At 32.8% G+C, this 13,266-nt stretch overlaps 2 protein-coding genes across 2 annotated transcripts in view; one reads left to right on the forward strand and one right to left on the reverse strand.

Moving 5' to 3' along the window:
* LOC137648183 (uncharacterized) overlaps positions 1–12,136 on the reverse strand; it is a 72,176-nt gene extending 60,040 nt beyond the window's left edge. The window contains exon 1 of the mRNA XM_068381113.1: positions 12,022–12,136. The gene's annotated coding sequence lies outside the window, so the exon portion shown is untranslated. The remainder of the gene's footprint in view (positions 1–12,021) is intronic.
* Positions 1,083–13,266, forward strand: part of LOC137642787 (dentin sialophosphoprotein-like) — a 23,510-nt gene continuing 11,326 nt past the window's right edge. Inside the window, exons 1-3 of the mRNA XM_068375683.1 lie at positions 1,083–1,091; positions 1,741–2,015; positions 8,705–8,756. Coding sequence (XP_068231784.1) covers positions 1,083–1,091; positions 1,741–2,015; positions 8,705–8,756 — 336 coding nt within the window. The remainder of the gene's footprint in view (positions 1,092–1,740; positions 2,016–8,704; positions 8,757–13,266) is intronic.

The raw sequence follows: 13,266 nt of genomic DNA on the forward strand, positions 1-13,266 counted from the left end.
GAGCTGTATAGATCCAGACAGTTTTTTATTGAGCAATTGATATGAAAGTGGCAACATCGTAACGAACTTGGGAAAGGGGGAAGTTGGAAACCTCAACGAACCACCACCAACTCGCTCTGGATGGGGGAGTTGGGGGGAGGCCCAACAGGACAAGCTACTAAAGTTCAAACTTGCAAAGAATGTATTTTATGTTGAAACGGCTGACATAAAGCTCTTTTTTTTAGTTTATTTATTAGAGAATCATTCTAATGCTGTTACTCTTCTTGAAATTATTTCTATTGCACCTAATCAATTTCCTTATTTCCTTTCCTCAATGGGCTATTTTTTTCTGTTGAAGCCCTTGGGTTTATAGCATCCTGCTTTTATAACTAGGGTTGTAGCTTAGCTAATAATAATAATAATAATAATAATAATAATAAATGCCAAAGGAAACATGAACATGCCTCATATGCACACGAACTAGAATGATGGTACTAAACTAGTAACAACTGACAGACCAATTGCCATTGACAATTATATTGCTATCACAACCACACCAATTATCGACGTCTTTATAGCCATTTGAGTTATACACAAAACTAACATGAGAATATTTTTTCTTCATTTAATATCAAACCAATCCCTCGATAATACCCTTAATCAAAATAACAAAATATCTTACGCACAGAAACCACTTCTTTTTGTGGAAATAATTTCGTTAACTACGGTCCACATAAGCGAAAACTATTTTTCCTCGTTTATCAAACTGAAATATTCAATATCTAATCCAATGAATCTTGTTATATCAATGCAGTACTATGCTAAGGAGATCATTCATTTCATAGCATCTCGAGTTCCCTTCACTAGACGCATGGGAATGACTAGGAAATAAAAAAATACACAAAAATTGCTTCCAACAATGTTATTTCCATCATAACCCATTATAAAGATTTACCTAAACTTAAAAGAAAAAAAAACACGTTTATCCCCTTTTGCCAAACCTCTGGGATATTCTTCCCGTTGGTAATATTTCCAAAGTTATAAGTCTTTTACTTTTCCCTTTTCACTGTAGTCCATAAAGTTTTAGTCTTCTATTTACAGACATGGGGCAGGTAAAGACAATTCTTATCCATTTTTACTGTTATGTATAGAAATGGATTATATAAATTTCCACGGGACTAATTAAATAAAAAAATCGTCACAGCAACTACTGTAAAATGAGCATTGCAGAAATTCTAGCCTCGGGACCATGGTCCTCCACTGTCTTGAGTTAGAGATCATTGCTTAAGGCACACTATTCAATCTTGTTTCTCTTTCTCGTGTTATTTTGAAGGTGTTATCCTCTTGTTATTTTTAAATGTGAAAAATTTATTTTAATGTTGTTATTATTCTTAAACTTCTGTAGTTTTTTCGTAATTCCTTTCCTCGTTGGGCTATTTTCCGTTGAACCTTTGGGCTTATAGTATCCTGCTTTTCCAACTAAGGTTGTAGCTTAGCAAATAATAATAACAACAACAACAACAACAACAACAACAACAATAATAATAATTTTAATAAAAGATTTTCAAAATATCCAATACTACAAGACATCTTTCGTAGATAAAAAAAAAACAACACAAAAACTTAGCCAAACTAACTGTACTGTGTTCTATAAATTAACAGCACAGGGCATGGAGAAAGAATCCAAATGAAAAAGAGGAAAAACCTACAAACCTAGACGGCGTTAAATTCTAAATATGATTGTAAGAATGCTCTGCCAAGACGTTTGACAACGTCTTACAAGACACCTTACAACAAGAAGAGTCTCTTCTGACACCAGGACGCTCAGCACCACGTCTTTTAGAACGTTCAGCGTCTCGCTCTGTTAACCTCTCGGCACCACGTCTTACAGGACTTTCGGCACCACGTCTTACAGGACTATCGGCGCCTAGAGGCTTAGAATGTAATAAGTCCTACTGTTATTCAAGTGCAGATAATAATGACATCAAAATAAAATATACCAACATAGGTGTAATTAAGTTTGGAAAGTTATCTTGGTATGTAATCTTTTAGTCTACAAGACATGATTTCTATAGAAACTCTACTTCGTTTCAGCTTTAACGTCCTTTATATATATATATATATATATATATATATATATATATATATATATATATATATATCTTTTCTCCATGATGATGTGTCAAACCTAAAAAAAATTACCTTTTTTCCCTAACTCTGGCCGTGTTTTTCTAAACTAACAATATTGCAGGTTATTTTGCACAGCTCACAAAGATATTGAAATATAACGGAATAACGTTGTAAAGCAAAATACAGTACGTTAAATTGCACAATTAAACTTTATGAAATAATCCTTCACCTGAACAACTCGTGGAAAGGAAAGCACAGCAGAGGTCAGGAAAAGATTATTGTTATTGTTATTATTATCATTATTTTTTTTTACTGTATTTTAATGTTTGTTACTAAAGAGAATGTTTGGTTTAAAGCGACGATATGCTGTCTAGTATATCCTATCGCATTACTTTCTTAATTATTATTATTATTATTATTATTATTATTATTATTAGTATTATTATTATTATTATTATTATTACTTGCTAAGCTACAATCCTAGTTGGAAAATCAGGATGGTATAAGCCCGGGGGCCACAACAAGGAAAATAGCCCAGTGAGTAAAGGAAAAGAAAAATAAAGTATTTCAAGAACAGTAACAACATTAAAATAAATATTTCCTAAATAAACGATAAAAACTTTAACAAAACAAGAGGAAGAGAAATTAGATAGAATAGTGTGCCCGAGTGTACCCTCAAGCAAGAGAACAGAACTAATGGAAGTGAAAGTTCTGAAAGAAACGTTTGAAACCCTCATCCAAATGCAACTATTTGCTTGTTTATGAACGGAATAAATAATCGTGAATATGAAACCCTACCCGAAAAGAAACTACTCCTAAGGATACTGTATGCAAGACTATCTCATTATGGAAAAGCAATCTTTGAGTTCTGAAACTTTCCCAGGACATACACAATGGGTTTTGTAAACGTCAAAATGTTTTCTTTACAGTTTTATTACCATTGTGGTAGTAAAACTATAAAAGATTAATCATATAATTTGTATTACAGAATTGAAATAGATATCACATCTTTAAAAAATGCCATACTGACTACGTTGCCTAAATGGTGTTTTACTAAGTAGTAGTACTACTTCAAAAAAAAAAAAAATAGTATCGTTTAATTTAGATGCCAACCTCAGTTTTAATCGTATATGGAAGTAAATTGGACAGACAGCAAGTCCAGTTCCACAGTCCATCCACACCACAGATAACATTATGCTCTATTAGAGAAAATGCTCCAATAACAGGTATATTGAAGCGTGTAAAAGCCATGATATCAGAGGAGTTAACGCACCACAATTGAGCTAAAAGACCGTTCAACAAGCTAAAAGTTAATATATATATATATATATATATATATATATATATATATATATATATATATATATATATATGCTAAAAGTTAATATATATATATATATATATATATATATATATATATATATATATATATATATATATATATATATATTACTTACCTAAATGTAACAACCAAAACAATACCAAAATAGGACTACAGATCGTCAGGACATGCAAATACAGCAATAGCATTGTAGGCCTATAGGTCTTGTACGAGTACAGGAAAAAAAAAATTCCAATAAGCAAATAGGAATCAAGCTTTTTATTTTATTGCTAATTCGATACACCAATAGTCTGTGCAAGAGGTCCCGTGAACTTAAAGTTGGCAATGCGCCAAGTTTGGAAGGCGACTAAGCTCCAGGTCTCGCCAGGTCTCATGCTTCATGTATGCTTGCTTGCCTCAAAGTGAGGACTAAGCGCAAATACTGTCATAATTCCATCAATAGTTATAACTATAGCCTCTTTTCATAAGACGTTTTAATATCAAAGTTAGAACTTTAAAGACTTACAGAAAACTTATATATTGACATAATGTTAACGGTCAATTATATCAAAAGGACTATTTATGGCACCTTAGGCTATACCCATGAAGCAAAATTTACGTTTCCAAAATTTGTTCTAAAGTATTTCTTTACAACCTACACATATTCACCCATAGTTAGCTAACTTTTAATGAAAGCTATTCCTAACTTAACATGCCTGTACTAATAATGGTTGCGTCATACTAAATGAAAGACCAAAATGTTTTTTTTTTCTTTTTGTCTATTTACTTTTATTGGAATTATGTGTCTTTCTAGCGTCATCTTGCCGCCTAACCTCAGTAAGACGATGAAGTTCCGAGGCCTCTTCTATGCCTATCAAGGTGAGACGTGGTCTCGTTCTTTAAAACAATAAGTTTAAAATCGTCAAAAAAAAATATAACTGCCAAAAGAGTTTACAAAATAAGAAGTCTTGATACTATCACTTTTCGTGGTTATAACAGAATTAATTGCTGATGATGCTGATCCTCTTGTGGTTACAAAAATTTTTGATGATATTTTTCGTTGACATCTCAAAATGAATTACTCAGTGGGCGTCATCTATAAATGTGTGTGCATATAAAACTCGATTTTTCAGTGCGCCAGTCTTTTTTTTTTCTTCTTCTTTTTTGCTAGTGGTGGGACGAGATAAGAAGACCACATATTGAAATAATTAGCAAATAAATTTTACGGCAGCTGTCAGACACCGGAACTGATATCAAAACACTCATGAGCAGGGAGTGGAACCCCAATATACATAGGCCTATTGGACCGTTTATATCGTCTTTCAAAACGATGTGCTAAACCCTTTCTCTTCTCTCCAATACTTTTGAATTATAGAACTTCTCACCAACATACTGCCGTCATTTCTTTCTACTTGACTGATACACCTCAATAGTTAGACAGGCTGATGACCCATATAGACTATTCGAAATTAGTGTGAATTATGCAGTAGGAGGAAGAACGTTTTGTTTATGCTGCACCGAGATTCTTCAACGACCTTCCACTTGATGTCAAGAATAGCAAAAATGTGGCAGCTTTCAAGGAAAACCTGAAGACTTATCTGTTTGGAAAGTGTTATAATAGTGATCAGAAAATGATTAAGCCTGAATACAAATGCTAGCGAATAACTGAAAAGATACAGAGCAAAATATAAACTGGAAAGAAATTATTTTCACACATCAGGCTCGCCTGAACAGTAGTGTCTGATGGAGGGCGAGAAATAAACCTCTAAAAGTAAAAGCAAAAGTAAGTAGTGTTCCAGTCCAACCTTTTACAGACGGTGACTTTGTGACCTTCATAACCACTTCAAGACTCCACCTTTCATAGCCAAAGAATTCTTCTTACACTTATCAATTAGTGTTAGAAAAACAATCTTTTAAAATATTACCATTTAAGCTCACCCCAAAGAAAAGCCTACTTCTCATTTTTCGGCAACTCACACCAGAATCTCTAATAACATAGAAACCTTGAACTGATAACTTTCTAGACGCTGATATTCCTTTGGACGAAATGTATATATTTCTACTGATATTCTTTTTTTCAGAGTAAAAATAATAAACAATTAAATAAATACGAACTAAAGAAAATTATATTTTATCCCCATAGCTCTCGTCATAACGGCAGTAAAGATACGAAAATAAATGGTTTCTCCTCGCTAGATAAGAGAATCAAACGTTAATATGCTACACATATTTTAAGAATTCATAGCTCTTGGGGAGTTAAACTGCTTAGTTTGTCCACATAGTCTTACATAGAGTTCACACACACATTATATATATATATATATATATATATATATATATATATATATGTGTGTGTGTGTGTGTGTGTGTGTGTATATATATATATATATATAATATATATATATATATATATATATATATATATATATATATATATATATATATATATATGCGTGTATTATACTGTATATAAGTACTCTAGTCTTACACTACCAGCTTTTCAATAAATTTTCAGATCACCTGCCTTTTCAACCTCAATGCTTTTTTTTTCTGCTAAAAGAAACACATTGTGTATGTAAAGCTACACACATTGTTTCTGACAAAACGCAACATTTTGTGTTTAAAACTACAATAGGTTTGTCATAACAACAATTTATGTGCAAAACTCAACTACTGTAGGTACATCAAATACAACTAAAACAGAAAGAACATATTAATGATTTCAAGAAGAAACTGGGGATTTTCTTGTTTTCCAAGTGCTTTGAATATGTGGATTTGGCAATAAACACGCAATAGGCTGTGATACGCTAAATACCTGAAAAATGTATAAGATACACAGATCTTATAGGTCCTGTAAGGCACAGGGTTCTCCTGTGGGATAGGACCAGGCAAACAGCCGTTAAAGTAAAGTAAGGATAAGACATGGAATGTTAATATTCAACCACGAATCAGTTTTAGATATGAAAAAAATAAACAAAGAATACATATTATATTACTTATCGGCCTTTCCAAAGTATCGCTTTTCTTAATTTAAACATTTAGGATCTGTAATCTCTAATACTGGATCTTTAGAATTTGAGTTTAATGAAAGATTGAAAAAAAGCATAAAAGACAATGGCTAGGTTAGTAAAATTTGGAAATCAAATCGCCTGAAATTACATATAAAAATCAGGCAATATATCAGTTTAGTGTGATCAATTGTTACTGTAAGGACATGAGTTGTGGTATGACAATGAAACAATATCCAACAGATTTTGTAGATTTGAGAACAATGCCATCAGAGGAATATTGGGAGGTAATGGCAGGAAAGGATTAGAAATGAAACTAAAAGAGAGATCACTCGAGTGCCATATGTGGATGAGATCATGGTGAGGGGCAGATGAAGATGGTTTGGCCAATCTCTTCGCACTCCCCAAGACATTAGTTCACCAAACTTTCAATTGGGCTCCACAAGACACTAGAAGAGTTGGAAAACCCAGGCCTACATGGCTGAGGACTATGAAGCGTGAAGTGGGAGAGGATGAATGGGAAGTTTAAAAAGCTCAAGACCGAGACGACTGACGAAATCGAACCGAGGCCCTTTAAGTCAATAGGTGCATGAGATGATGGTGATGATAATAATGATGATGAATTGATAGAAATAGGTAATAGCTTCAGTTTTACAACTTCTAGTTCGATAGCTTTCTTATTGAAAGCTAAAACGGAATTTGAAGATTAGTTAAAAAGATTCCCTAACATAATACACAGTAATCTTGTGCTTCAATATGATGATATTGAAGATTTGAAAACAGGAATCAAATATGTTGTGTAATGGGGTTGAACTTCTTAAGATACAAGGCGGGATAATAAACATTGGACATTGGCAGGACATATAATGGGAATGACAAATAATAGATGGACAAAAGGAATGACAGATGGGTGCCTAGAGATTGCAAACGAAGCAGGGGAAGGAAGAGAAGGCAATGGGTTGATAAGTTAAGAAAATTTATACGTAGGCCTATAGAATGGCATAGAAAAACCATAAACAGGCGGGAAAGGGGTGACATGTCTGAAGCCTTTGACTTGCAGTGGACTATCAACGGCTTGGTTATGGTTATATATATATATATATATATATATATATATATATATATATATATATATATATAATATATATACATACATACACACATATATATATATATATATATATATATATATATATATATATATATATATATATATATATATATATACAGTTTACGCATTATATACATACATATATATAACATATATAGGCATTATATATATATATATATATATATATATATATTTATATATATATATATATATATATATATATATATATATATATATATGTAGTGTGTGTGTTTGTGCCTTATATATGTAGAAATTACGTATTTTCATTACTCATTTTCTTGGTCAGGCATTAATGACTGCTGTCCAAGTTCCCGATATTTTGTACCTTATATTTTAGTTTAATTAATAATGAAAGAAAAAAAAGCTTATTTAAAGCATAGACTCCTTTAATTTAAAGAGACAATAGTGATGATATATACGCACATTATTCTGATAATACTCACACTAATAAGTTACAGCCATCAACTATGTCTCCAAGTCACGAAAAAGGAAAATGAGACTTAAGAGCCAAATATAATAGTCTTACTAGCATAGTTAAACAAGAGTCTAACGATGTCCAAGATGATAGTACTAGCGCCTACACGTGGTGCTAAGAAAGAAACACTGTCATGCACTAAGCAAGGAATGCCTTAAACCAACCTAAAGTACTACTGTAGCTCGAATAAGTTTATAATAATTTTCCTTTACATGGCTTCATAAATATTCATTCAACATACACACACACTGAAAGACCATAAACAGCTGTGACCAAGTTGTGGAATGATCTTCCTAATCGGGTAGTTGATACGGTAGAACTTCGAAAGTTCAAACTTGCAGCAAATGCTTCTATGTTGAACGGTCTCACATGTCTCTTATAGTTTATACATGAAAGATCCGTTTTAATGTTATTACTGGTTTTAAAATATTTCATTCTTATTGACCATTTCTTCTCATATAGTTTATTTCCTTTCCTCACTGGCTATTTTTCCTTGCTAAGAGCCCTTGGCATTATTGTAACCCACTTTTTCTAATTAGGGTAGTAACTTAGCTGCTAATAATAATAATAATAATAATAATAATAATAATAATAATAATAATAATAATAATAATAATAAGTCTAAGTCTAAGGACATATCCGTGGCCTTTGTTCTACAGTGGACTGGTAACGGCTGATGATGATGATGAAGATGATGGTGGTGGCGAGTCAGTGAGTGTGCGCGTGTGTGTGACTGTGTTTGTGCGCATGTGCTTGTGATTGTGTGTGTCACTGAGATACTTGGGACATGTGCAAAGGAAGGAAGAAGAATATTTCGCCGGAAGGGTGATAGATAAGTAGCAAGTCGAAGGTACAGGAAATCATGGAAAATAAAGATGGATAAATAAACACGAAGACCTACTGATGATAGTTTTATGCGTATATTACCCGTATAGAAAATACATAAATCACGGATGTTTCCATGTGATGGGCAAAAATAATGTATCAAGTAGAGAGAGAGAGAGAGAGAGAGAGAGAGAGAGAGAGAGAGAGAGAGAGAGAGAGAGAGAGAGAGAGAGAGAGCTACATATGAGAAAAAAGGAGGGAAGTCATGTGATGGGTAAAAATAATGTATCAAGTAGAGAGAGAGAGAGAGAGAGAGAGAGAGAGAGAGAGAAAGAGAAAGAGAGCTACATATGAGAAAAAAGGAGGGAAGTCATAGGATGAGTAACAGGTTGGGAAGGGCCAAGGTAAGAATGGATAACGACTACGGATTGAACTATTGGACATATGATGAAAATGTCTGATATTAGATGGACATTGAGAATAACAGAACGGATCATTAGAGATTGCAAAGAAAATGGGGGAAGGAAGAGAAGACGATGGATTGACGAACTACGTAAGTTTGCGAGTGTAATTGGCATAGAAATACCATAAACAGAAGCAAGTGGAAAGACATGTCTGAGGTATTTGTTCTGCAGTGGACTAGTAATGGCTGATACAGATGATGATGATGAGTGTGTACGGTCAATCGAAAGTTAAGACAACAAGGGTTAAGGCGGTTAAGAGCAGCAAAAGTATGCTGTATAAGCAGAATAGATAGGTTTAAGAAAGTGGAGGTATCTAAAGGCAATAACGAGATTAGCTATAATAGAAATAGATAAAAAGTATTACGGGGTGGTTTAGTGATGCAGAGTGAAGTGACAGCTTTAAATGTTTAAAGACCGAGTGCTTGGAAGTACAAAACGAGTAACAAATATATTTAAAAAAAGGTATTGCCAACAAGGGATGGACAAATATGAAAGCAAGCAGTTGTGCAAGGGGTTAGATCCATAACGATAAAAATTTTGTATGGTTTTATCAAGTGGATAATGAGAAAGTTTTACTTCACCATTGGCTCATCCACGCTTCGCCAGTTAAAGGTTGTTTGTGACACTGAAATGTATTTTTTCCCGTGGTTTATTGTTGAATACACACAACCTAGCGACCTAACACATCTACAGTATATAATAAAAGCACTATACATATAATTGTTCTTACGCGAAACATATATAATTAACAATCAAGCAAAAGAATAAATGAAACCATATTCAAATAAAAATAAATAAAATGGCATAAATGCTATTAAGCGAAGAGGATAGACTGACACAGAGCTGTATGGGCATTTACTCATAAATGTCATACATACATACACAAAACACACATACACGCACACATACATAGAACACAAGCTAGTTGCAACTCAATAAGCTTTGGAAAGAATGATGATGGGAATAAACACCAAGAGACAGAAAAAGACCAATATGGATAAGAGAAACCAAAGAAGAGGATATTCTAACATGTAACACAAGAAATAATCGTTGGGACATACAATTAGAATCACGAATAATAGAGACATTAAGGAAAACGGTTAAACGGAATGGGTCCCTCGAAAGTGCAAACGAAGCAGTGGGAAACACGATGGTTTGACGAACTTGGAAAATTTGCAGTTATGGACTGGCATAACAAGACCATAAACAGACGTCAGTGGAAGATCATGTCTGAGGCCTTTGTTCAGCAGTGGATTAGTAACGGCTGGTGCTGATGATGATGATGAATGCTAAAATTACTATAAATATAACTTCATACGCGAAGCGATATTCGTAATTAATAATTAACCAAAAGAATAATGAAACCATATTTCAAAAAAAAAAAAAAAAAACCAGTATAAACGTTAACAAGTGAAGTGGGTGAGACAAATGAATATATATATATATATATATATATATATATGTGTGTGTGTGTGTGTGTGTGTGTGTGTGTGTGTGAGTGTGTGGATTCTTGTTCACAGATTCGGCCAACACCAAATAAACGAGGGACAGCGGGCAACAACTAACTCCCCAAGACTTGAATAACTATCAATAAAATGCTCCTCCTCTTTATCAAAGAAGTAAAATGATTACTGTAAATACCATTTAAGAGAATAAAAGTTGAATGAAGAAAAATATCTATAGCCGCACTTTACAGTACAAAAAAATAAACGAAAAACAGAGGAAAGTATGTATGAAAAATAGATGCCAACTTAAGTTTAACATTATCTTAAGTCTTTTATAAGAAATCTAAATACTTTAGATAAGATAGAAAAAAATACAGTACAAGATCTCAAACCATTAAAGACTATAAAATGAAATACTGAACATAGGCCTAGATTGATTGATTGATTGGTTTGAAGTTCTCTGGCATCCTACATATGCCTAGAAATTTAAATAAATTTACAAAATATAATTTCAAAATTTATGAATTGAAAATTGATTTTCAATAACAAAATTAAAAACACTAACTAAACATTCCCAGGGTTAGTAAAACAGTAAATAACGCTATAAAGGGAAGGACAGATTATGGTTCAAAGCAACCTAATCATTCATTAATTAAATATATCTCTTATAAGCCTAGAAAATTGGGGTTATCAAACCTATGTAAAGTTTTACCATATAGATACTAGGGGTAATAAGTGTTATAAATAACTCATTATGTAAAAAGGCAATGGCAGAAAAGTAAAAAAGAAAACCGCAAACGAATTGTAATTAACTATGGACGCATAATTAATGCATAAGTTAGTACAATGCAAAACTAAATTGTATTCATAACGTATAATAAATTTCCCCAAAAGAAGCCTACATTAAACTTCATTTATCAAAACGATTGTTTTTTTTTCTTTGTCACTAGGCCGAGCAAAGCCTTCGAAGTTTATCAATCATAGTGTTTTTTTATTTTCATACATTAAGAACTAATTTAAAAAACTTCAGTAAGAAATATTCTACAAACTATAAAAAAAAAACACCCACCTCATTGAGGCTACACCTATTCAAAAAGAAGCGTTTTATGCAAATAACATAAACTGTCCATTCTCAGGCTAGCATTTCGTTGGCCGGAAGCTTCATATCCGACATATATATAATACTTATTAATACAATTTCACGAGTTATTAAAAAAAAATATTTTCATACTCTTTACTTACAGATTAATTCAATAGGACCACAAAATGCGACTAAAATCAATTGACGAAGAACAGAGACACGGCCGATCACGTCCAACCAAACACTCTTCACAACTGTAACTGTTGAAGAATCACCGGACACCGGGTGAGGAAAGCCAAGGGTAAGTAAGAGAGAGAGGTGGTTTCTTCCCGACAGGTTACAGTAGTGGAGTACATTAACTAAATAATAATCTAATGAAAATACAATTGAACAACGCGATTTTATTGTTATGATTTGTAAAATGGTTAATAAAATATATCTTCTAGAAAATTAACTGTTGAATAATTACCGGCGAGGAAAGCCGAGAGTTAGCGAGTGGCGGAGTGAGAGAGCGGTTTCTTCCCGACAGGTTGCAGTAGTGACGAATGCATTAACTAAATAATAATCTTATGAAAATACAATTGAACAACGCGTTATTTATTGTTATTGTTTATAATATGGTAAATAAAACATCTCCTCAAAATTAAGCATGGAAAATTGTGGCTATAAAACTTGAGTCAAGTTTTACGTTTTAGATAATAACGAAGTTTGTTGAAGAAGTTATAAATAACTCGTAAAGTATAAAGGAAAATTATGAAGAGGTGACATACAAATGAATAACGTGTTCCTGATTATTAGGTTTATGTATTGAAATATATCATCATTGGTAACAAATACTTGTTTTTTTATGCGGTCATGGTCTACACTTTTGGCGCCAAAAAACATGGCAATTTTGTGCTCTATTCACGGTTTGTAAATAAATCAGTTTACATCTCGGCTCTGCCAAAGAAAACCCAAATAACTATGCATTCATGATAATAGAATAGGACCAATGCATTGCTATTTATTATACATGTCAATCGGCGAAAGCTAATCATCCCTTGCAAGAGGCAACATGAGACTAATGTAGGTTTGAACCTAATTCAAACGTATTTCCTTAAATTGAGATATCAGATCCAAAATACCTCATAAGCTCGGGTTGGAATTATATAATATGTGCTTCAACCTTGTCCATGATCGGCCGTATAGATAGATTGCTTTCTAGGTTGTTCTGATAAGTAGCATACTTTTTACTTGTTACTTAATCGAATGTGCTTTCTAACGGCTAAAATGAGAGATTACTCATTTCCACCAGCTACATAAGTTACGTCTGTTTTACATAATCAAGGATTTGTATATGGTAAGAAATCAGAAAACGTTTAACATTAAAAACATCGGTTCCAATAACTGGTAGTTACAATAAAAGC

Source organism: Palaemon carinicauda, chromosome 1 (genome assembly GCF_036898095.1).
Source record: "Palaemon carinicauda isolate YSFRI2023 chromosome 1, ASM3689809v2, whole genome shotgun sequence".
Lineage (NCBI taxonomy): Eukaryota > Metazoa > Arthropoda > Malacostraca > Decapoda > Palaemonidae > Palaemon > Palaemon carinicauda.